Source organism: Miniopterus schreibersii (genome assembly GCF_964146895.1).
Source record: "Miniopterus schreibersii genome assembly, chromosome: 13".
Taxonomy (NCBI): domain Eukaryota; kingdom Metazoa; phylum Chordata; class Mammalia; order Chiroptera; family Miniopteridae; genus Miniopterus; species Miniopterus schreibersii.
Window position 1 is genome coordinate 10,091,941 of NC_138113.1, and position 24,986 is coordinate 10,116,926.

Genomic DNA, 24,986 nt, shown 5'->3' on the forward strand with positions numbered 1-24,986 from the left:
CCATGTCATGTGTCTTTGGAAGGGTAAGATCGTGGGGCTCTGGTGTGTAGTTATCCCTGTCTCCAGAGGAAAGGGACCAAAAATGCAGACCAGGAAGGAAAGCAGTCGCCTCACCTGTCAGTGCCATTGAGCCCAGTGGTGGAGAGGATCTGCATCTTCTCCAAGGCGACCACAGGAAAGCTGTTAGACAATAGCACACTCAGGCCCCAGCTGGGTACAAGATGCTGGTGCCCAGCCCAACACTGAGGCAACCCAGATCTCCCACTCATCAAGAATAGAAAGATCTCCCCAGCTTCACAGCCATTGAGTGGCACGCCTGTGAGCAGCCATGAACCCCAATTCCCATGCACGCCTTTGATGAGCCCAAGAGACTGAAAGCCACCTCAGTGCAGGCGCCCACAACTGAAACGGACTTGGGGGGGTTGGAAGGAAGAAAATGCAGATTCCCAAACAAGTTTCCTCTTACTCATGTTCCTGGAAACGTCTGCGGTCATATTCATCAAAGATGGGGCACCAGGCATAGATGTTGATGACGGCAACCGCACCCGTGACAAGCAGCATGAGGGTGAGCTTCACCATGTGGCTGACTTGCACCAGCATGATGGTGGCGATGAGGGACAGCACAGCGACATAGTTGTAATACTTGGGGTTCTCCATGCAACCACCCTCCGTCTCTATCCCTGCAGTGCCATTGTTGGGTCCCATGGAATATTGGAGGCAGCTCAGCTGGAGGCCAGGGCCATGGGAAAAAAACAGGGTCAAGGGAACAGCAAACATTGGTCAGAGAAGGCTGTCGTGGAAGAGCACACGCAGCTGCCACCTCCCACGGCTCCCTCAATACCGAGAAGGGTAGGACAGTTTACCAAAGAAGAATACTGTTAGTAATTCCCACTAAGAGCTTTACCGTCATCCCTTTTGACATTCACACACAAAAATTCCCTCAGTGTTTTTAGTATTGCCACCATTGTAGAGAAAACTCAAAGAGGCTGTAGTCACCCAAAGTAGTGCCGTTAGCAAGAGGTAAAGCTAGAGTGAGGAGTCCAGTCTTCAGGTTTCAAATCCAGTGTGCTCTTGCCCATCCATAAACAGTCTACTTTTGTAACCTTCACCCACTAGAGCCTGGCTGGTTCGGCGTGATATTCCAGCATGTGAAAAGTTTTCATACCTCCCTGGTTTTTCACCCTCCACTAGTGACAGGATCTCCAGGTATGCTGCACAGTGTCCATGACCTTGTTAAACAGCAATCCCCAGATGCGGGCACCAGCCTTCAGGTGTGTTCTGACATGCAAAGGGCTTGGACTTTTCTTCCCTGCGCTGCGGACGCCGTGCCACCCAGGGGCATTACATTCTAGAGCTCCTAACTCCAGCTGGATTTTTGACCAATTGGCCCCAGGGCTGTGTCACCTATACTGCTGTGACAATAAGTCTCCATGCTGAGTTTTTTCCTGTGCTTAGGTTATTAAAGAAAATAAAGCAAATAATATAACATTATATTTGAAAAAGTAGGACTTTCTAAAGAGTGTCTATAGTACTACCAGAACTGATGGGACCTGTGATGACTGACAAGAACATCATTGAGCTCCGTGCTCGATAAATTATTGACAGCTCTGAATCAATAGATCTCGGCTTCCAACTGCTTTCCCTTTTTGCCAAGAAAGCATCTGGCCACCTCCTTGTAGGACCTGCAGCTTCTCCATAAACTAAGGAAAGCAGGGAGAGGATTTTGTCTGCCTCCAGCCATTTGGGCCCTGCAGTTGCTCTCCCAGTGCCCAGCTCTAGCAAGGTCTTCCATGTTGAGTGGATGAAGGCCAAACAGGAAAGCTTTAGTGGAAGAGGGTTACCTCCCCTGGTCCTGATGGATACCTGACACTAGCCACAGTGCAGGGAATACTTAAAGACAACGCAGAATGCTTACAGGTATTGTATTCTTGAGCAATGTAGTATGCAGAAAAGCACAGGATTGGATTTAGACCTGCTTCAATTATTGACTCTGTCAGTGACGGTGTGGTTTAAAAAAGTGAATTAACCTCTCTGAGCATTAGTTCTTCATATGAAACTACAACTAACAATACTGACCTCTTGGGACTGTTATCAAGGTTAAGTGATAAATGTAAACTGTGGTTGAAAATAAATTTAAAAAGACTGAGTCAATACATGTAAAGCACCCAGCACAGGATCTGGCTCGTGATGTTGGGATCTTGAACTCTGAGAGCAAGGAGCTGGCAAACAAGTCAGTCTCCGGGGGAGAAGGCCCCTTCTGTTTGGCCAGGATGATCTGTTTAGGAACCTAATGCCATTCCAAGCCTGTGTCGTGGTGGAGGAATGGTTTGATGAGCGGCTCGTGCTGGCCAGTCCCCTCACAGGGACAGCAGGAACTCACCATGTCCACGACATTTGCCATAACCAGGATGAAGATGGCTAACATGGCCCAGGTGTTCCTGGCCCAGCGTGTCCGGTCAATCCAAGTCGAGAAGGCCACCAGCTTCTTAGGAAAGGCCTAGAAGGAGTGAAGTTTCACGGGCATGAGCCTTTTCTTCTATAAACACAACTGCTAAGGACTCTGGGTGTTCCCGCATTTCCCAGGAACCTAAAGTAGTGCTTTGCCTGCGAGTCAGCCGCCGCTGGCAGTACAGTAGAGCTGAGGAGGGAGCACAGGAATCTTGGTGCTCTATCCCTCCTACGTGACATACTTACAAAATACCACAGCTGCCAGCTAGCAGACGCCTTTCCACAGAAGACACGGGCCAACCCGGGAGGCTGGGCAGCACCGTGGATTAGCCAGCAGTAGCCCACTCTGTCTCTCCAAGTGACAAGGCCAAGATGGAAGAATTTTCAGGGGCAGCCATCTCTGCCTGGCTAATCCTGCCTTTCCCAGGTCAGTATACCTAAATCTTCCATTACCTGGCAAGCCACCTGCCAGATTAATTTTCCTAAAACACTACCTTTGTCATTTTGATAAAAAACAAAAACAAAACAAAAAACACTGCATGGCACCCCACTGCTTACAAAAGTAAGTCTTAATCCTTCTGTCTGGGTTTCAAGGTCCTTCACAGTCGGGCCCAACCCACCTTCTAGCTGGGCCTCCACTGCTCTTCTACATAGGTTCTCATTCTTCTAGACTCTGGCTTACATACCCATGCATGCTCCAGCATCAGAGCCCCTCAGAGCCCGGCCCAAAGTGGGTGCTCAACTGATGCCAGTGAATGAATGTGGAATAAATGAATGGGTGGACAGTCCTGAGTCATCCTAACAGAAGATCTGTAATCTATGCATAAGGATTTGATAGGACGCATAACTCCACTTTCACGGAGTGACGCTCACTTTGGAGGGCTTCTGAGCCAAAAGCAAAAGAGCTGCTTACCCGGGGAAAGATGGCAGCCAGTGAACAGATCGTCAGGACCAGTAGCAGAAGTTCCCCAATCACAAACGTCACGTAGTTTGTCATTAGCCTGTAACAGGGAGAAGGCAATTAGGGGACCAGAGGGAGTGATGAGATTGGGTGAGGGGCTAGAATAAGGGAAGGAAGACAGAGGACAGGCCCTGGAAGTTGTGTGTGATGCCAGGGGCCTGCCAGCTGAGTGCAGGGCCTGGGGATGTGCGACTCTCCTCAGCTGTCCCTGTTGATCCAGGACATTTCCCAGAGAAGGGCGGACTGCAGATGCCCCGGGCAGAGCCTAGTAAACAGCTGGGAAGGAATTCTGGTCTTCTACATCCATCTTAACTCATGAACTCCAAGAAGCTCACTGTCTCCAGATCCCTCATTCCCACATGGTTTCACTCCACTTAGAGTTCTTGCCAAGAGCCCTGGAAACCTCCACATTGCTAATCCAGTGCCTGGTTCTTGGTCCCGTCTCACCCTTAGAAATATCACCCTGTCAGTGAGGCCTGCTCTGAGCATCCTATATAAGAAGGCAAACAAACCAAAATCCAGCTCACCACCACTGTCCCCATCTCTTCCCCACCTGCTTGTACCGGCAGCACTTATCCCTGTCTGCGTACATCTTTTGATTACTTGTTTATATTTATCTTCCCCTTCTAGGGTGTAAGTTCCACTAGGGCAGGGATATTTGTATGTTGCATTCATTGCTACATCCCCAGACCTTAGCCCCAGGCACCAAGTAGACTGTCAGTACTTGGGAAGGGAATGAGTGTGAGCCTCACCACAACCCTGAGGGTTAGCTAGGGCAGGTACTGTTACCCTCAGATTTTCCTCAGCAGCAGCTTTGGCTTTACAGATGAGTAAACTGATGCCCCAGGAGCCCTTAATGATATGCCCACGGGCACACAGCAAATGGTAAAGTGTGTCGGGAGCCTAGGGCCGTGTGACCGAGTCCTAGGTTCTTCAGGAGTGAGCTGCTGACTGGCTCTGGGATGGAGCCCAGGATGGGGTCCAGGGCACGGGCCCTGTGTTCCCTGGGCCTGAGGTCTGCTGGGACTGTTCCAGTTGGGGGCAAGGAACAGAGAAGGTCTGCGCCCCCACGTCAGGCTCCAGCTGGGGCGCCCACGCCCCTGGGGCCCTCCCCCGCCCATGGGCCCTGCAGCGCCCCTGCCTCACCAGGGGTCGATGAGAATCTCCACCAAGGCGCTGCAGAGCAGGACGACGCAGGAGCAGCTGAAGGCGGCCCCGCTCTGCTTTTCCTTCTCCACCGAGTAGCGGGTCTCCATCTCGGGGTCCATGAACCGCATGGACAGGAGGAAGGTGTTCCTCTCCTTCACTCTGCGCAGAAACAAGCCAGTGAGACACGAGTGCCCCGGGCCTCGGCCTGCCGGAAGGGGCAGTCAGAGTGACCGACGTCCCGAGCCCGGGTCCAGGCCCGACGAGGCACATGCTGCCCAGCACTGGGCCAGGACATGCGGGCCACTTACACCTGGGCCGACTCCCGCTCGAGCAGGGCCTCGTTGAGCAGCTGGTTGAGCTCGTGCTCGTCCTCAGAGGCGTCCACCACTCGGTCAGCCAGGTCCTGAAGCCGCAGCCTCCGGCGAGGGTTGGGGAAGGAGGGGTTGTCAGCCTACAGGGGGTGCGGCAGAGTTGGGCAGGTGGGATGGGGTTGGAGAGGGACGTGGGGTTGGGGGTGTGACACTCTCGAGGATTCACCCCTTGGCTCTAGAAATCACTTTCCAGGAAGACTTCCCAGTGGGACCACACAGCTCCCTCCTGCTTGGGTCTGAACCCAGAGCCACTGTCCTTCCTGGTTTCCGTGGGACACTGGGTCCCAGGCCCTGTGGCCCCTCAGAAACTCTGCAGTGGTTCCCACTAATGGCAGCATCGTAGAGGAGCGGCTGCCTGGCTCCTGAGCAGGAGAGCTGGGATTTGAGACCACTGCTGGTCACACAGTCTGGCACATCCTGCTATGAGGATGGGGGTGTCACTGCCATACACATCAGCATCCTCGGGGGCATGAGTGACCTCCAATCCTGGGGCTTCATGGAGGTCTTGAAGGAGCTTCATTTTGGGAAGGAAGCGATGGGAGAGAAGGGAATGCCTTTGTCCCTAGTGGGGTGGTGGACTGGGGTACCCACTGCCATTTTTATTCCCAGTCACAAAGGAAAAGCATCAACTCCAAAAATATGAAGCCAGACCGTGATTATGCAGCCGTCACTCCAAATAAGAATCAAGACTAGGCCCCTCGGAGCGTCTGTATGGACCCCAGAGTGCATCTGGAAGCCACAACCAAGACACCCTGGTCTCAAGATCAGGGGCCACTGGCTGGCAGTCTGACCCCATGTAATTCACCTTCCCCAGCCCCAATTTTCTTCTCTGCAAACTGAAGCGGATGGTCTGTCCCAGTACCAAGGGCCTCTGAGGCACATCCCGGAGCACTGTGACACTGGCTCATGACAACACCAAAAGTCACAGGCTGCTAAGTCTGTGTCCTTGTTAGGGAGTTACAGAGAGTTTGTATTTCCACTTTCCAGCAAGAAAATCACAGCAGAGAACAGTGACTGAACGTTGTGGGTCGCAAAAAAAACCAAAAAACCGTTTCCTGTCAGCCCTGTCTCCTTTGTTCTCCGGCACCTGACTCAAGGCACCAGGGGCAGCTCTGTCCCTCACAGTGAGTGACAGGCCGTGCCACCCACCAGCTCACAGCAGCCCAGGCAAGGCAGACTCCTGTCTCCGAGCAGTCGCCCTAACCAGTGACTACACCCAGGAAGCTCAGTAATGGCCAGATCCTGGCTGCTCTCCCAGGACGGACCCTATCCTATCCTCGGGGACACAGCATGTTAATTCCTTTAGAAATTTGCATCTGGGCCTGGGAACTGTGGAGTCTGGACCTAGCCAGAGAGGTGAGTTCAACCTTGAAGTCTCACTTCCAAAACATTCTTGGAAACTGTAGGATTTTCCATGGATGTCCTCACTGCCCTGACATCTACAGGACTCTAGGGCATCAGAGCTGGGCAAGCCCTCACAGGTGAGCCTCTTTTGACATTACCCACCCCCACCCCATATAAATGACGAGGAGACATGGGGCTGGGGTGTGGGGGGAGGTGACTACTAGAGTTATACTGCTAAAAAGGAGCAGAGCCCAGGCTGGTGGCCAGCTCTCCCCGTCTGAGCACAGGACTCATCCTGCGGCAACCTTCGCCTCCCCTGCATGTACGTACCTGGGCATCCTGCTCCTCGGGCTCCTCTGACGTGGAGCCACTGGTGTGGACACTCCCATTGGGCTCCTTGGTCTCGATGAGGGCAGGGGAGCTGGGCTTTGAGGATGCTGGCGCTCCGTTTGGCAGAGCCTGCGGTGGGAAGCAGCGGCCATCAGGGACCCCAGACACTGCCAGCTGCGCATCCATCCTGTGGTCATCTACTTTGCATCTGGAATCTCCTCACTAGCATTTAGAAGCCTTGTAGACTTAGAAATTTCCCTATTCAATTCCTCCCTTAGAACATTAGTTTTTAAATGCTGTAATTCTGTAGTATTAATTTCTACTATTAAAACTTGTGCCAGTATTCCCATTCCTATTTCTAAAACTATCTTGATGGTGATTCACAGAGTCTTTTCTGGTGTAGAGCCCTGTTGAATAAGTATTAACTGAGTACCTACTATGTGACAGGAGCTGATCTAATTCCTGGGAAAATGCCCTGACCTTGATAACTCCCATTCCAGGGAGGAAAGGCAGTCAACAGCAAAATCGGTCAAGTTGTCACACTAGGTAAGGAGAGAAAAAGTGCTCTGGAGGAGAAAGTCAGAAAGGAGATACAGGGATTGTTAGGGAGTGACTATAAAGGGGACATCTAGGGAGGTGTCACCGTGAAGATGACATTTCAGTCAAGACCTGAAGGAACAAGTTGTGCAGCCATCCGGGGATGCGGGTTCCTGGAAGAGGGAGCAGCTGGTGCAAAGGCCCTGGAGCAGGCGTGTACCTGGAGGAGCTGAGCAACAGCCCAAGGCCAGTGCTGCAGAGCAGTGAGAGAGAGGGGGACAGGGCAGCGAGGGCCTGACTCTAGCGGGGCTTCCTGACCTCCGAAGGACTTCGGCTGTTCCTCTGAGATGGGAGACCAGTGGAGGGTTGAGCAGCAGAGTGACATAATTTCACTTAACATTTTAGCAGAATCACTTTGCTGTGTTGAGAAACAAAATGGGGTAGGGGGCAAGGACAGGAGGAGAGTGACTGGTTCGGATACTACTGCAGCAGTCCTACAAGAGATGACAGTGGATGGTAGCTGGAGGCTGTGAGAGGTGGGCAGTTAGAGTTCCATCTTGCAAGAAATGCCAACAGAACTTGTTCGTGGATGGTAAAGAGAGGGGTCAAGGAGATCTTCAAAGCTTCTGGGAGAGATTTCTTAAATGGAATCGTGTTTGCTCCTGTGACTCCCAGAGAAGCCACACTCATCACTTTCCTCCTTCCTCCTGTCACCCTCCCGGTATCGTTCAACAGGATCACTTCTGACCCTGACTACAGAGCAGGCTCGGAGATCTGGGGGCATTGCCTCATCCAAGTCCCTGGTGAGTTGACTTCCTAACAACTGTGAAGCTAATCCCATGAGTTCACAGTCCTGCTGGGCTGTTTCCTGCCTCACACACGCTGGGAGTGACAGCTGCTGCGCAGCCTTGGAGTGAAGGCCACCCGTCACCCCCAGCAGCTAAACTCCGTTCCCTGAGAGGAGTGTGTGACGGTGCTGGCAGGTGGGGATGCCTGATAAAGTATTTGATGAATGTCATAAGGCAACAGGTTCATTTCGCTCATAAACAAAGAGCTCCTAGAAGTCGGAGGGAGAACCCTCAAAGGCAGATACGAATATGCGATTCTCTGAAAATCACCTGGCTGACAAGCACATTAAAAGTGTCCCGCCTTATGAATAGTAAAGATATGAGACTAAAACAGTGGAATAGCATGGCATCATCTTTCACGTGAAGAGCCTGGCCAGGGCCTGGGAGGGTGGCAAGGTAAGGAGGGGCACCGCCTCCCTGCACCCGCCCTCTGCTCTGTGCTCTCTCCCTGGGCACCCACATCACTCCCATGGCTCCAACTGCTTCCCCCCTGCAGGGACCCTTAGGGCAACCAGCCGCTCCTGAGCATCACTCACACACTCCCAGTGGCAGGACACAGTACTGTCGCCTTTTTCACTCACCATAAGTGACAGGTAGCATCTCCCCCAGAAACCAGCCTGCCCTCTGAAAGGCCTCTAGTCACCTGCTCAGCAGGACTCAGTGTCACTCTGACGCCAACCTGCACCTCAGGGCTCACATTCCATCTTCCAGTCCTGCCGGCTCCTCTGCAACCTCTCCATTAATCCCCTCCCTTCCATCCCCTAGTCCAGGCGGCGGGTGGGGGACTCACCGAGCCATTGAGGCCATTTTGGGTGGCAGTTTTCTTCACCTCCGGCTTGGACGCAATGATGAGGTAGGTTTCGATGCCCTTCTCCTCTAGGTAATCACAGCGGCTGCCCCCGTCGCCGGGCTCCACGTCGAACTCTCCTCTCAGGCAGTCCAGGGTGCTCTGGGAGATGTGCACGCGCCTGCGGTGCAGCAGAGAGGCCTGAGCACCGGCCGGGGCGCCCTCCCTGCCCCCGAAAGCCACGGCCCAGGCTGCATCTCAGGGCCCAGGACAGAGGGCCACCCGGAGCAGAGACGAAGTCCCGTGTGGGCAGTGTGGCACCTGCCCCCCTCTCAGCCTCAGTGTTAAACCCCAAGACAGGAGTAAATTTGTCCTCACAGGCTGCCGAGAGTATCAGATGAGAAAAGGAAATTCAGAAGTCTGCTCTGACCTTAAAGTCATAAGGTCCGATTATTACCCGCCTTGCAGGATCCTTAGTTGCAGCACCTGCTTTCAGGGGACAATGGACCCATTTCTGGGGAGTCACCACTAAGGGAGAGGCTTGTGGCTGCCTTTAAGGTAGCCCCCTGACCCAGGGGGGCAGGTTTCACCACGTCCTTCGCTGCCCACCCTGAGGCAGGCCCTGGCCTGGCCGATTCTGCAGCAGCTCAGGTGAGATGAGCAGGCGCACTAGCTGCAATCGCTGCTACCGAGCCGGCTGCTGATCATCACTAGAATAATACTGACGCAGCTACAGCTGTGAGCACGTCGGGGCCCAGGCAGCCCCCCACGTGGGCAAAGGGAGCGAGGAGACAGCTGGAGAGGTCCAGGCACGAGAGGCCACAGCCAACCTCAGCCCAAGGAGGCGGGCGCCCCGAGGAGGAACGCTGCTGCTGGTGGTCCCCCGTCCAGGCCGCAGACCTGAGGGATGGATGTCCCCTCCCGGACCCTCGTGCCTGCCCACTGGGAAGGGCCACTCACCCGGGGATGCCGCCAGCCTCCATCTTGTTGGCCACAGTGACGTCAGTAGACCACACATCATACTGCCAGCGCTTCTGGCCCAGGACACCCCCCAGCACCGTGCCCGTGTGCACCCCCACACGCATGTCCACCCCGGTCTTTGTCTTCTCCCGAACATACCTGCCAGGTGCACAGAAAGGAGCAGGGGTCGGGCATGCCCGCAGCCAGGTGCCAGCCCCTCGCTGCCGGAGGGATCCACACAGGCTTTTTCCTCTCTGGGCCAAGGCGCCAGCTGAGTGCCCCCCGCTTTCCGCTTGCCTGTGAGCTGAGCACACGGCCTGCCCAGCCCTCCTCCCCTGAGGGGCCTCCAGGTGCTCTCCTAATCACCAGTTTCTTCGTGCAGGCGCTGTTTCACCAAGCAGCTAGGTGTGCCAGGCACTGTGCCAGGCAAGGCATGTGCGAGGGGTGCAGCTCCCGACTGAGAACCCCAGGAAGAATTCAGAACTCTGCCTGGCTGTGAGGGGAGTCGGAGGGAGTTTCCAATCCTGAACTACCGCCCCTGGGGGAAACGTGGCATTCGCTTCCAGGCCAGTACTGGAGGGAGCGCCCACCAGAGGCCTTGAGGGGACAGGAGGGACCACCCCGGCCATGAGGAAGAGTGAGGGGAGGCAGAGTTCGCCATTCTCACGGCTCAAGGGGGTGGCGGTAAGAGCCTTGTCTGGGAGCTCAGAGGCCAGGGTCCCATCCTATCTGCTGCCCCATACATCTGGTGGCCTCAGCAGCCACTTTGCTGTTGTGACTTTCTAATCTGGGAGAGGGGCATCCCTAGGCCAGTCTGCCTTGGAGGGCTATGGTGAGAAAACACGGAGAGGAGATGGGGGCCTGGGCAGAAATATCCAGCAACTAAGGGGGTATGAATTTCATTACAACTGCAGCTTCCAGGAAAGAAAGACTGGACTTAGGCTAGAAAAGCACCTCTCGGAGGCTGTGGAGGCCTTATCATTTCCCTGAGCTGTCAGCAAGGTAGGTCACAACCCACTTCCCAGAGCTGGGGACCAAGCGACCTGCCCACCAAATCTACATCCTGCATAACATCGCCACATCCTGACAGACCCCTCGAAGGGCCTGGGGGGTCCTGGGCCACTACGGCCAACCTGCACAGGCCTGCCCCTCCCCCACAGAGACACCCACTTACGAGATGGCCTCCACCATGGCGAGCCCCATGAGGATGGAGCAGACGGCGTGGTCCTCCCGGTAGTCAGGCAGGCCGCAGATGCAGTAGTAGCAGTCGCCCAGGATCTTAATCCGCAGCTGGTGGTATTTCTGAAAGGGCAGGGCATGGGCTATGACCTGGAGCTCCCCCTCTGCGGGGAGGAGTGACAAAGAAATCAGAGGAGGGATGGAGGAGGAATTCCCGGAGCCGGGCTCCGGCCACAGGGGCACTCACGGCCGCCAGCTTGTCGAAGCGGGCGAAGAGCTCATTGAGCAGCTTCACGAGCTCCTGGGCGCTGCAGGTAGAAGACAGCTGGGTGAAGCCCACGATGTCCGCGAAGAGGATGCTGCAGGGAGGGGGGCACCGGTGGTGAGGCTCAGCTGGCGCCACCGCCAGCTCCTGCTCCCAGCCCACGGCAGCCAGGGTCATGGGGGGGAGCAGGTCCTTGCTCAGGCCCCAAAGCAGTAAGACCCTGGCACTTTGAGGGTGAATCTGGGGCTCTGGCATTTAGCTTTGCCTTGTGGACTTCCCTCCACAGGACCCCCTCCCCACCCTGCCTCGCTCCTGCCCCCGCGCTGGCCCTGAATGGCGGGGCAGCCTCACGGATGTCACTTCCCTGCTCTGGGTAATGTTGGTACAGCGGGGCTGGGCCACGCAGCCCAAAGCCCAGCTCGGCCCCAACGCCCACTGGCAAGGCTGCTCTGCGTGGGGCTCACGCTGCGGGGACGGCCTCGCTTCTAGTCCGAGGAGGCCCTGCGCTCCACAGGGCTCCTGACCCTCAGCCCCGGGCCGCGCACCTGACGTTCTCGTGGCGGTACATGTACATGGTGTTGAACTGCTGCTGGTCCTTCTGGCTCTCGTCCTTCTTCATGTCCTTCAGCATCTCGTCGGCCACGTGCTTGGGCAGGATGGACAGCATAAGGTTCTCCTGTGGGAGGACAGGGTGCGTGGGGACCGCGGCATCTGACCTGTGCTCTTCTAGGAGCAGGTCCAGACACTTCGGGGAAGAAACACCCTGATCCTGGCAACAGATGTCAGCCAGGAGCCAGCTGCCCCCAGAGGCCTCAGAGCACAGACCCTGCACTGGGAAGCAGCCAAAGGCCCGGGACAGGCAGCTCTTTGCACTGAGCAGGCTCAGGACTGTGGCCCGAGCACCTTCAAGAGTTCTGATGGGGGTCAGGAGCCCAGAAGAAATCCAAACTTGGCTCCATGCCCCCGAGGCTTCCTCCGTGCCCAGGAGGCAACAGGTCCTATGTGGGCCCCGCTCTACTCTGCCCCTGCACTATGCACCCTCAAGTGCAGGGCCTGGTGCAAGAGAACCAAGGTGTGGAGGCTCTACTCCCCTCCTCTGGGTGGGCAGCCAAGAGACCCCCAAGGATCTGGTGTTGAACCCAGGACCCCCAATCCCTCTACCAGCCAGAGGGCTGGGCCTTAGCTCCCCTGACAGAAGACAGCTCTGCTGTAGGGCAGCCCTCCCCATTCCCCCAGGACCGTCTGCAGGCCAGAGCTCCCCACCTGCTCACCGCTGCACCACAGGAGGGTCCCCATCTCCCATCTTGGTTCATGGGGAAAATCAATTCTCTTTCTTACAGTAAATTATGTGGTTATAACGAGGCAGGTCCCCTCTCCGCCCAGCCTGAAGCACATACGGTGGTTATTACTACGATTCTCCCATTTCCACAGTCCCAATTTCCCTGAAAACAAGCCAGGCCTCAGGGGTGGCCCCCACTACCTTCCCCCAGCATGGCCTGGGCTCCAGGACTGTCAGCTAGGGCGGGATGAAGGCGGGAGCAGAAGCGTTCAGTGCAGCCCGAGGCCGAAAACACGGCCCGAGATCCACGGGGGTGGATGTGGGGAACTGTCACTTTCTGCATTAGACGTTAATCCCATACCTTTTCCCAAGAGCATAAACAAACTGAAAGTATAAAGCCATTAGAATAACAAGAAAGAAGCTGTGGTTGTAAATTAAGGCTACCAGGTGACTCGTGTGGTTTATGGAAACCCTACGTCAACCTCAAAACGCTAAGCAGGCAGAGTCCCCCTGCAGTCATTCTGATGAAACGGGTTTTAAACAAGGAGTCCACAGAAGGAAGGAAAAACGTGACAGATGAGAAAGGAGCAAAACGGACAGCTGCCAAGGGACTCGACAGAAAAGAACATTCTAGTAGGCGGAGGTCAAAGGGAAGAAAGTGGCCAAGTGGGCAGTGAAGGAGGGACACCCCCGCCCCCCGCCAGCAGCCCTCCAGGGCTTTTGTCACAGCCAGACCCTGCTCCTCCTCGCCACCTTCCTCATGGCTCTGAACTTCCTGAGCTGCGTCACACCTGTGACCCCGGAGGGTGGCGCTCTGCCCGCCACACTTCTCAGAGCACCCGAGGCCCCGACCAGCCCGCCGTTCTGGTCCCATTCCCCCTGCTCTCCCCCGGGGCCCCTCCAGGGTAGAAGCCCGTCCTTCCCACTCCACCCACACCCCTCAGCCACCTCGCCTGCCACCCCGGCCCTGCCAGGTGTGCTCATCCCCCTTCCTCCCCACCTCACCTACACCCAATATTTTGGTGTCTATACTGGCGCTGACATCGTCTGTCCTTAAATTTCAGAGATTCTGAACCCTTTCCTGGATCCCTTTTAGGGGTGTGTGGTGTGAGCTACAGTTGTTCTAGAAAAACGCTCATCCACATGTAGAGGGTCCCTGACATCCACCCTCGGCGTCCAGGTTAAAGGCCCCACACCCCAGTGTTCTTGGAGGAGGAAGGAGCCTGGGGTCCAGGCGCTCTTGTCCGGCGGGTCCCACAGGTGGAGGGCAGAGGGGCCACCAGGGTAGCCTCAGCCTCGCAGGGGCCCAGCGCTGAGCGATGTGGCTGGCTCTCCCCACCACCGAGGCAGAGCTGCTCTTTCTAAAATAGCAGTTGCTATATGTTTCGGGAGTCTTAAGAATGTTCCAAGCCTCCGACCCATTAATGACTCTTCAGGGAATTTATCCAGCAAAAATAATCCAAAAGAAGTAAAATAATACATGTGCAAGAGGAAGTTCATTGCGGCGTCACTTACACTTGTGGGAAAAACGGCAAGCGGCCCAAACGCCCAGCAAGTGCTTAAATTGTGACGGGTCCTTCAGATGGAAGATTATGCCACTTAACGCTGATCTTGATAAAAACTTAGCAACAAGAAAACAAGCGAGAAGAGCAGGACGCAGGGCTGCATCCTGTGAAGGGGACGCGGGTGTACGTGCGTCTAACTGAAGGCGGGAGGCCGGTGCAAGAGGGAGAAGACTCCTTTAACTGGGGGATGGAACTGAGAAAACTTTAAATGTTTTTCAAAATACTACATGGTTGTTATGCTGCTGCTGCTGCTGCTTTTTTAAAATACTTTCAAAGCTGGAAATAAACACAGAACTTCCTGTTGCCTCCAGCGTGACCCTGACCATAGCTTGCCTACGACAACCAGTTTTCTTAGGAGGGGGAGATCCTTGCGAGGGGTAACCGTCGGAACCTCTGAGTCCCGAAAATCAACTACAAGAGGACAGAATGGGAGAGGCATCGTGTGTCAAGGCTGGGAACAAAACAGTCTAATAACCATTTAAGATGCTATTAGATTTTAAATAAACTCACAGCATAAATGGCACCTAAGCAAGCCCCCTGGTCTTTAACAGAAGTCAAGGGTCTTGAATGAGGAGGTGGCAGGCCCTCTGGGTGCCCCCCCACAAGGAACAGACCACCCAGGCCTTCGACAGGGACTGGCCATGAGGTGAGGAGCCTGAGGCCGGGCCCTGAGGGTGGGCTGAGCGGCTGGGCACCAGCCCGGAGAAGCATCACAGAAAATGCTTCCCGGCTGAGTGCGGCTGTTGGGAAAAGGGGTGAGCCTTGCTCCAGAGGCCCCACGAGGGAAAGCTAATGAGAGATGGCTGCTGCTTCCACAGGAGGAATTTTCTGAAAGTCAAAACCGTTCAAATGGAGAATGTGCTGCCCTGAGAGGTGGTGAACTCCCAGCCGGACACGCCGTGGCCATGGGAAGGCCACGGAGGGGAGTCGCCACGGGAGGGAGTCGCCTCAGTGGAAGGCTGGCCCAGAGGATGGGTATCTGGCCAAACTCTGGCAGCAGGGGCTGGGGCTCCAGAGACGGGGCTCCACACGGGGAGTAAGAAGGCAGTGGGCTGCTCAGTCTGCTCAGCCCCCCAGGCTCTGCTGGTTTTCCTAAAAACTCAGTAACAGTCAAGGCCCTGCCCCTCTGAGAAAGGACCCAAATGAGGTCTAAAAGTTAGAACAAGCCCTGAAAGTCTCCAGTGGGCTTCCTGGGTAGAGAAAACTGCCCAGATCCCGGGAGAAGCACCCCGGGCCCACCCAGGTGGTGAGCAGACCAGGGCAGGGTAGCGGATGGGCTGGGGGCGAGAGGGACGGTGCCCTGATCCCTGGGCGAAGTGGCCGCAGTGGCCCAGGGTAGGATGCTCGGCCTCCTGGCCTCCGGGCTGGGTCTCCTCATCTGTGAACAGGTACTTGCTAAGCTCTCAGGTGAGCTGTGAGGCCCTGGCCGGGACAGACTGTCAGCACGGCCTCGGCCCAGCTCTGGAAGGAAGCAATCAAGCCCTTTCAGCGATGACTCATGCCAGGCCTCACCTTGTCCCTGGCCCAGGACTGGGACCGAGGGAGGCGGCCAGTGCCGCTCCCAGGAGCCCCGAGGTGTTACAGCTGACACCCTGATGAGGCATCGGGAGTTCATTACAGTCAGGTGGCCAGCAGGGATTTGGAGAGGGGAGGCTGGCTGAACAGAAGCTAAGTTTCTACAACATCCCTGTCAAAGGGGCCGAGGGAAGGAGAGGCACCGGCAGGCCCAGGTGCTGTGTGTGTGGTGTGGTGTCTGTGTGAAGTCTGCTTGTCTGAGGATGTGTGTCCTACATATCTGTTGTGTGTACACACACACAAACACGTCACGAGACAACCCATCACAGGCTGTGAGCAGGCTCAGCTGTCCACAAACATCTCTATCCTGGTCCTGATTCATCCAGATTCTTGGAGCTCCCAGGCCACTGGGAAGCCATAGGGCCACTGGACCCCATCAGGTGCCCATCCTGACCTGACCACCTGTGCAGAGGGGGTGGCGGGGGGGGGAAATGAAGAGGAGGACCCACCCGCTGGCCCTGGGAGGCCGGAGCCCTAGCAGCCTCCACGCATGCAATCTGGAAACTCCAGTGCTGCTGTCTGTCTATAGGGCAAGTGTCGCCATGGAGACTAGGGGACCACACCACCTCGGTCACTCAGGAATAGTCACTGGTCATCTGTGCAGGTCCTTAAGCTAATGCTGGGAAGGTCAAAGGTAAACAGTACTCCCCAAAGCCCCGATGGGTGGGGCAGTCAGGTCACAGCAGAGTGACAGGTCTCAGGGGCAGGAGTGCTCCGCTGTCTTCAGCCAAGGCCATGGGAATTCAGAGTGGGAGGGGGTGCATCACTCAAAACCCAGCAACCTTCAAACAAGACCTTCCAGAGTGAGAACAGGGTCTCTGGAGTCTCCCAGGTTGACAGGCTCCAAGGGGGGAAGCAGAGCCACACTTAATCTCAGGGATGGGGCAGATCAAGTCACCACCAGGCTGTGTCATCTTGGGCAGTACAGAAATCACATAGACCCAGGGTCAGCCAAGAACTCCCCCTGTGGGAGGGACACGGGTATGTAAGCCTTCTGGTCACTTGCCTGGACTCCTGTGCCATCTCCAGAAACGGGGCCACAGTATGGGCCAAGGTCACAGTCACAGGAGACACCCTCTGGACCCAAGAAGGCCATGTGTGTGGTATCAGGGGCCCTCACCAAGCATGCTTGGCACAAAGCAGGTGCTCCTTGGAGGTTTGGTGAGTTAATGAGCTGTCAACTAGAAGATGTGGCCCCAAGGGCAAGCAGTCACCCTCCAGAACAAGTCACAGAAATGTTCTAGAGTCTCTGCTGTCTAACATGGTGGCCACTAGCCACACGCAGCTACTGAGCATGTGAAATGTGGCTAGTGCAACAGAGGAACTGATTTTTAATTTTTAATTAATTTAAGTAGCCACCTGTGGCTAGTGGCTACCGTATCCGACAGTGCAGACGCTGTAGCAATTAAGTACAGCTCATGTGCCAACACGGAGGGACAGAGTGGCTGCCGGGAGGGGGCGCTGTGGTCAGTGGGAGGGAAGGCAGGCTGAGCCTCTGAGGGGGAGGCACAAAACTGCTCCCGCCCTTGACCCGCCCTTGACCCGCCCTTGACCCGCCCTTGACCCGCCCTTGACCCAGAGGCAGCAGCTCAATCTGCCTGGAAAATGCAGGCCCAGCGAGTCACACAGACCAAAGCTCCACCTGCGAGGCCTTAAGGCCGTCTGGCTTCACTCCCTCTGCCTCCATCCGATGGCGCTGCTTCCAAAGCTGCTCCCACCTCCACTCCGTCTACAGCCTTCGTGGGCGCCACTCCAGCCCAGCCAGCCCCAAACCCGTTTCTGGTGGGGCTCTGACTCCAGTCCTTCCCACACGAGGGACAAGGAGCAGTCCTCAGATGAGGGCTTTGTCACCACACATCCCTCTCCACCACCAACCACCTCCCCCAACCTCACTCCTCACAACCCCCTCTGCCCCCCCTTCCTCCCACCTCCCCCAAGCTCACCAACCCTCCCCTGCTTCCCACCGGGTATTTGCAAGGTCCCCTCTCTCTTCCTGAAAAGCCACCTGTGAATCCACATCCTTCAGGTTCTTTTTTAATCCAACCCCCAGCTCCTAAGCACCTCTGGCTGGGCCGCTGAGCGACCCCCTCCTGCGCCACTGTGCCTGAGTCCACCTGGCACAGCAAGCATCCCTCTGGGGGCGCCTCGCCCTCCTGCGTTTTCTAAAATGTGGATTTGCTTTGCTGGACCCTAGAATGCTCCAATGAAGCACCTTCTGTGAAACCCAGGGGTGGGGACTGGAACCACAGAAGCACTAATTCCTACTTCACACCGTGAGAAACTCACCCCTGGCTCCTCTCAAACCAAGAGGCATTCACGGCTAAAATAAAAACTAAAAAAATGTTAGAGATATTTGCGGCTGGTTCTGTGAAGACAGCAAGTATCTTTCAAGACTAACGTCGGGGGGAGGGGAGGTCCCTCTGTCGTTCCTGTCATGCGGATGGCAGGTTTGCCCTCTACAGGGTGCCTGCGGCCACCAGGCCACCACCGTGTGACAAGAGGCAGAGCTGCTGTGGAGAGGAGGGAGCACACTCCTCCCCCTCCAGTCTCTTCTTCCGGCCTCACTGGCTCCCCAGGACAGCCCCAGCCTCACTGTCGCCAGGACAATAGTGGTCACTTTGAGGGTTGACACTAGAAGCCCAACCCCAGGCCAGAGGGTGCTGGCTCCTCTCTTGCTCTCTCCCCCCGACTCCCCTCTCCCCTACCAACCTCCCTGAGAACCAGGTTCAAGGTCGAGAGGGCTCCATGCCCTGTCTTCAATAAAGGTCTCGAGGGGAACAGTGAGGCCGGCTGGGGCAGGGGTCAGAGAGGAGGGACACTCGGGAGGACAGGAAGCTGAAGCTGAGCTCATGAGATGGCAGCCGTCCAGAGTCCCAAGCTCTGGGGCTCCCAGGAGAGAAGGCGGACTGGTGATGGCTGGTCCTTCCCTGAGACTCTGGCACAAAGAAGAAATGCCAGCCCCGGTCAGAGGGGACCTCGGGCACTGGGTTTAAGTAGGAGAGGCAGTGAAGCGGCTGTTCCGCCACATACAGTCCCCCAGGAGCTGAACAGACGACAACCCAGTGGCCACCTCCCCCACGCCCAGGCTCCGGGACGAAGGCAGCGTGGCCCATGGTCCTCCCTGGGGCTGGGGCGTGGCGAACGGCCCGCAGCCCTGGGACCCTGCACAGTGGGCATGGCGGGTAGGGACTGAGGGCGCCCCTTCCCTGAACGAGGGCAAGGCTGGCTGACCTCACCAGCATCGTCTGAAGGAAGCGCAGGCCTCGCCGCGTCCCCTGTCGTCCCTCTGTCATCCCCCCACAACCTCCTTCAACCATGTCCCCCTCCCTGGGAAGCGGTTCTGAGTGTGAGACTCAGAACGGCTCATAATTCTGTCTGTACTTGCTGACAGGTGTGTGCTGGGTGGATTTCCTGGGTGCCTGCTGTTGCCAGGTGGCAGTTGAGGTGCTTAGCAACCCTCAAGGTCCCCAACTCAACCCTGGAGTATGGTCACATGGAAGAAAGGCTCCTGCTCCCCCACACCCCCAAGGAGCAGAGGGTTGCTGGAGAGAGAGGCCTAAGGTCCACCCGATGTCACAGGTGAATGCCACCGGACTGCCCAGGGTTAGACTTGTGCTCAGTTAATGCCAAGAGAGCCCCTGCAGGCCAGGGCCAGAACCGCAGAGCTTTAAACCCCCAGGGCGTCCAAGAGGTCAGGCCCCACCGGTCCCTGCCCCCGCAGAGGAGGCGGCCAGGGGGGATTAGGCAGCCAGGTGACTGGCATCCAAGACCCCATCCCACTTCTTCCCATCACCCACGTGCCCCCTCATCTCGACTGGCCCTTCGACAAGATGGACGTGCTGCCCTGTGACGGAGCAGGAGGAGCCTGTGCCAGAAGGCCCAGGGCTGCTTCCCACCCTCCTAGGGGACCACGGCTGGTGGCCCACGCCCATCTGGGAGTTGCCTGCTATAAGCAGTAGGTTGGTCACCTTCACAAAAGACAGTACAACCTCCCAGGTGACAACAGAGAGTGGAATCACAGGAACCAGGGTGGCACCCCTGACACCAGCTAACCCCCAGCTTCACTGTCTAGCTGAGGGGACAAGGCCCAGAGAGAAGACTGTCCTCTGGAGGCCACGCAGTGCCCATGGTAGGCCTTCCCCCTCCGAACATACCAGGCCTTCCTCCCAAGGCAGTTTAGAAAACAAGATAAATATACACCAACACAGTAACTGGTGAGACGCAACCCTGAGAACCAACTCTGAAAGGAGGCTTCTTCTGCAAAGGGTGTACTGGGAATTGTTTTTAACTGGGATTTTTTTAACAAGGCCAGGCATGTGAGCACTGTGAGTGCATGGGTGGCCTGGGGTGGCCCAGGGTGGTCCAGGGTGGCCCCGGCCTCAACAGCTCCCTCAACAAGAGCCATGTCCAAACCAGCTCTGTCTCCTCTCCTCCTAGGATGGGCCGCAGCCCTTTTCAAAGTGTTTTCATATCTGTTATGTCATTCTTATTCCCACAAGGGGCGTTTTCAGGAGAAAAGTGAAGTGGGACCCTGTGGCCTCTACTACCAGCCTACAGTCAGCTCCGAGGACACATGACCTGACATTCCTGGGACATAAAACCGTCCCAGAACCCACGCCACAGTGGCGTCAGTCCCGACGACCAGGGAGGAAGCAACATGCATCCCAACTGTCACCATGGAGAAAGGCACACCAGCCCCAACCAGCTCCTGGCCTCCCTCTCAGCCCCTCCCTTCAGCTAGTGTCCCCAGGGGCCAGTGTGACCACAGCTAATAGCACCAAAGGGCCTCACGGTTTCTACACTCAGAGTTCTTACTTCATGTGATTCTCAAACTACCCCGTGACAATGGTATTATTTTTAATCCCAATTTTCAGAAGACTAGCAAACTGTCAATATCACATAGCAAGGTCACAAGTAAAATAAATGTTTATTTACCAAAAAAATAGATGACGGAATGGAGAACTTAACCAGAGAACTGGAATGTATTTGTTAAAATCAAACGGACAACAAAAAATACAATAACTGAAATTAAAGATTCAACCACTGATTTGACAAAGCAGAAAAAGAGAGGAAGTCAGTAAACATATTCTATCTGACACACAGAAAAAAAAGGAAGGTAGGATGACTCAGAAAAAACAAGATTTATGATAAAAATCAATCAGTGTGTGCCTTCTAATAGCACTGTCTAGAGAACATGAGGCCCATCAATGGGCCCCCCACAAATAAGGGTTCCAGAGTGACCCCTGAAACTGCAGCACTGTCCACCTGAGTGGAAGAGTTCACAAAAACTGCAATTTCATGAACCCAGAGCACACAGCCCCACGTGAACGCAAAGTGACACGGTTCCCAGAGCAGAGAATCACATATTTTCCACTGACTGAGTTTGTGTGCGAAGGGGAAATAACCTATGGATAACAGGAAATTGGTGGGTGTAATTTCTGGGGACCTTCAAAAGCATTTGAGATGAATCCAGACCAAAAACTATTCGAAAGACTGTGTCACGCAAGAACTGGGAGGTTCTGTGGTGAATCGGGCTGGAGTAAAGCCGGGAAACAAACAGCAGGAAAGAAAAATGTAAACAGTGGGGTCTCAGGGGACTGAGGCTGCTTTTACTTTGTTAAAAACGACTCAGAAGGAGACAAAAGGCGGGAGAGTGCCCTGAGCCTGAAGCAGCAGCACCCTGGGCCGGTGGACTTCACCCAGAAGGCCCCGAGGCCAGGGGATGGGTCCCGGCTGCAGGGAGAGCGGTTCTGCGCACAGTAGGTGCGCAGTGTGAGCCTGCCCTTGGCTTTGAAAGAGTGGGAGAGAGCGGCAGAGGGGACTAACTCAGCACGCCCAGGACAAAAAGCTTCAAGTGCACAGCACTTGCTCACCTGGGAAAGGAACACAGGGAGTCACTGGTGGCTGCTGGGGTGATGTATTTCTTTAAAAAGAAAAGTTCTAAATTAAAGGACCAAAAAACGCAGAAAAAGGGGAAGAAGGAGGTTTGGGTCAAGCACAGAGGAGATCCAGGAGTGAGTTTCCAGCAAGAGAAGCTCCCTGAAGCCAGGAGAGCCCTGCGACGGCAAAGGGCCCACGAGACAGCGGTAGGCAGCAAACGGCTGACCTTGGTGAACTCCAAGGCCCACGGGGTGTTGCTCCCTACTGGACTCCCTCCCTCCCAAGAGACCCCTCCTCCCCACCAGACCCCCCAGCCCAGACCCCAAGCCCCAAGCCCCACCTCCTTGAGGCCCCCCCCAAAGAGCCTTACCTGCTGCTGGCTCTGCTCCTCCAGGTTCATCTTCACCTCCAGCGACTGGCGGGCCTCCAGGAAGGCCTTGCGGTGCTTGCGGTCTGCCATGTGGTAGGACATGATGCCCACGGTGATGGCGCACAGGGAGAGGAAGACGTTGGCCAGGATCTGCGCCCCGAGGAGGGGGGAGAAGACGACAGTGTGAAGGCTTGTCTTCAGGAGAAGGGGGGGAGACGGTGGTAGGGCGGTGACAAAAACCAAACCCCAAGTTGCCCAGTGTCCAGGGAGGGCCCCAGCAGAGCCTCTGACCTCCATGGGATGTTTCGGTCCCTGCAGCAGGTCCTGCCCCACTCGCCACAGCTGGGGGAGGCCCATCCCAGGGCACGGCTCCAGGCCTCGAAGGCTGGTTGGGGGGCTGCTGTTTCCCCCTCCTGCTTCACACCGTAGCTAAAATGGTCAATCCCATCTACCTGAGGCCTGCGCAGTCCCTCTGCTCCCCATTCATCCTTCACTCATCTTTCAACCACCACTTACTGAGCGCTTACTTATTAGGGGCACTCAGGTGCCGATGAGCTTGGGGGGGAGTGAAGAAAGCCCAGATCCACCGGCTGGGGGTGTATAATCCTAAAAGCCACAGGTTGTGGAAAATGTCGCAGGAGACCTGAAGAGGTCCTGGACTGATTCAGGAGTCACAATACTTCCCTTGCTACCCCACACGTGCCACGTTTACAGGTTTCAAGGTTCACATGCATCCTCCGTCACCCCCCTGCCAGTAGGAGAGGGGCGGCCAGTACCAGTATCCAGGTCCCATGAGGAACTGAAGCTACAGGAAGGAGAAAGGGTTTATGAAACCTGACTGTCCTGTGAGCTCAGTGCATTGGCACAAAGGGCTTCCTTGGGCTCGGAGAGCCTATACCTCTGTCCCTGGCACCCTGTAGGCTCCCCTGGGTATGTGTGGTCCCCAGCCCACTCCAACAGGCTGCTGGGACTGCAGGTCTGATCACCTCCTGCTGATCACAACCAGCGTGGGCTGTCACACTAAGCTGGGACAGACAGGTCCTAGCTGATCACCCCATGGGGACGGATGGGACGGGCTCTGTAAAGTGTACAGTGCTGAGCTATGCCAGGAATGACTGTTCTCATTACCCATCAGGTATCCACCAAGGAAAACCAAACCTGCTGTGCAGACCGTCAGAGAGCAACTCCAGCGGAAAGTTTCAAACCAAACACGACCCAAGATTCTAACCCGAAGAGTGTAACCGGATGCAGGTTTGGTTCATGCCTGGGCATCATCTAGGCAGCACAGCACAGCATTCCTTTCGTTGAATTGTGCATATTTAAGAACAAAACCCACTTCCGCACTCCACGGGTGGGTACAGTGTAGAAAGTAAATACAAGAAGAGCCCTGGACTGTGGCACTGCCCCTCGCTAGCTGGCTGACCTGCCAAGTGAAATAACCCCTTTGAGTACCAATTTCATCACAGGCGAGCCGAGGGGTGGACAGACTCATCTTGAAGGTCCCTGCAGTCTTGACACTATCTGGTCCTCATCAGACCTCACCGCTGAGGGCAAAGGTTGGGACTAGAGGTGACCCGGCGCGGAGGCCAGGGGAGGGAGACGGGTCGGTTTTCAGGTTGGCCAGGCAGCCACACTCCCTCCTGCCCCCAAGCAGCTGAGTGACAGAGGCCCCCGCCCCCCTGAGCTGCAATCCCAGCGCCGCATGTGGGGTGCACGCTGTGATGTGGGTCCCGCAAATCCCATCCGTGCCAGAGAACTCCCTCCCAGCCTCCCAGTGATCTCATCTGTTTCTAGACCTTTCTCCCAGGAGCCCCGGGGTGGGGTGGAGGGTGGTGGGAGGGTTGGCCAGGGCCCTGCAGGCTGTTCTCGCCTCCAAATCCAGGCCTAGATCCGACAGGGTGCTGCTGCCAGGCCAAGGAGCCCTCCAGCCCGGGGATGTGCACGGAGGTTCGGGAGTGAGCAGGGGGAGCTGGGAGGAGGAGTTCTTGGTGCCACCCCAGACTTCAATCTCGGGGTGATGCCCCCGCACCTTCAAGTCTGGGAAGCAGCTCTGGGTTGCCACTGAGGTCACCTCCTCTCACCCCAGGGCCTCCTTTAGGCTGGACAGCTGTCTTACATCAAAAAAAAATTTTTTTCAACACAAGATTTTAAAAATAATGAATAAAATGAACAAATCTCCCAAGTGGGTAAACATTCAGACTAAAGCCTCATCTAACCCACGAGAGCCAGGAAAAGCATTTATGATACCCCGGGCTCGGAAACGCAACCGTGAGAAAATTCCTTTACAAAGCCCTTCCTCTCGGAATCCGACGGATCACCGTATCCTGCTCGCTTTCTAGCAGCGCACAGGGACCGGGTAGCTCCTGCAGGGCTTTAAAATGGGAGTCACCCCATCGGAGGCAGGCGGGGGGCTCATGTGCCCAGGCTGAGCTCTCCATATGGGCTCACTCCAGCCTGCGGATTCCAGAACATTCCAGAACACTCCAGAACCAGGGAGAAGGAACTGAGGGAGAGAAAGCTGCTGGGGGGGTGTCAGTGTCCATGGTGGCCGCCCTCTGGGACCTCATGACAGTCTGCTGCTGGGGACGGCCATGCTGACGTCTCTGTTCATTAAAACTAACTTAGATGTTTTGGAAAAAAAATCTCCAAGGAGTTGTGCAGGGAGCAGCAGGGGAGATGGGACCTCGAGCAGGCAACCAGCTTCCCCAGCCCAAAGAAGCCCAGCTAGAGTCTGCAGCGGCCGCCACACAGTGCCCGTGAGGTCCCCACAGTGGAGCCATGATCACTGTAGAAATATTCAGGCTGTGTAGGTACACAGACCTCACACAGCACCAGCAGGCTGTGTGGCCCGGAGCAAGTCACTTAACCTCTCTGAGACACGGCTTCCTCATCTTCACGGTAACCCTGGAGGCTGTTCCAGGGAGATCAAAAGAGATTATATGTCATACCATCTAGCACAGGGCTTGGACAAAATATGTTCTTTTTTTTTTTTTTTTAACATATCTTTATTGATTTTAGAGAGAGGAAGGGGAAGGGAGAGAGAGAAACATCAATGATGAGAGAGTCACTGATCCGCTGCCTCCTGTACACCCCAACTGGGGATCGAGCCCGAAACCCCAGCATGTACCCTGACCAGGA

General features: G+C 55.8%; 1 protein-coding gene across 1 annotated transcript in view; it reads right to left on the reverse strand.

Annotated features, from left to right (window-relative positions):
• The window catches only part of ADCY3 (adenylate cyclase 3), a 48,792-nt gene that overhangs the window by 7,091 nt on the left and 16,715 nt on the right, over positions 1-24,986 (reverse strand). The window contains exons 3-15 of the mRNA XM_081157037.1: positions 21,849-21,998; positions 11,725-11,855; positions 11,162-11,273; positions 10,910-11,037; positions 9,736-9,894; positions 8,779-8,956; positions 6,604-6,732; positions 4,867-5,009; positions 4,556-4,717; positions 3,362-3,449; positions 2,381-2,497; positions 467-726; positions 115-180 (exon numbers count right to left, since the gene is read on the reverse strand). Coding sequence (XP_081013163.1) covers positions 115-180; positions 467-726; positions 2,381-2,497; positions 3,362-3,449; positions 4,556-4,717; positions 4,867-5,009; positions 6,604-6,732; positions 8,779-8,956; positions 9,736-9,894; positions 10,910-11,037; positions 11,162-11,273; positions 11,725-11,855; positions 21,849-21,998 — 1,823 coding nt within the window. The remainder of the gene's footprint in view (positions 1-114; positions 181-466; positions 727-2,380; positions 2,498-3,361; positions 3,450-4,555; positions 4,718-4,866; positions 5,010-6,603; positions 6,733-8,778; positions 8,957-9,735; positions 9,895-10,909; positions 11,038-11,161; positions 11,274-11,724; positions 11,856-21,848; positions 21,999-24,986) is intronic.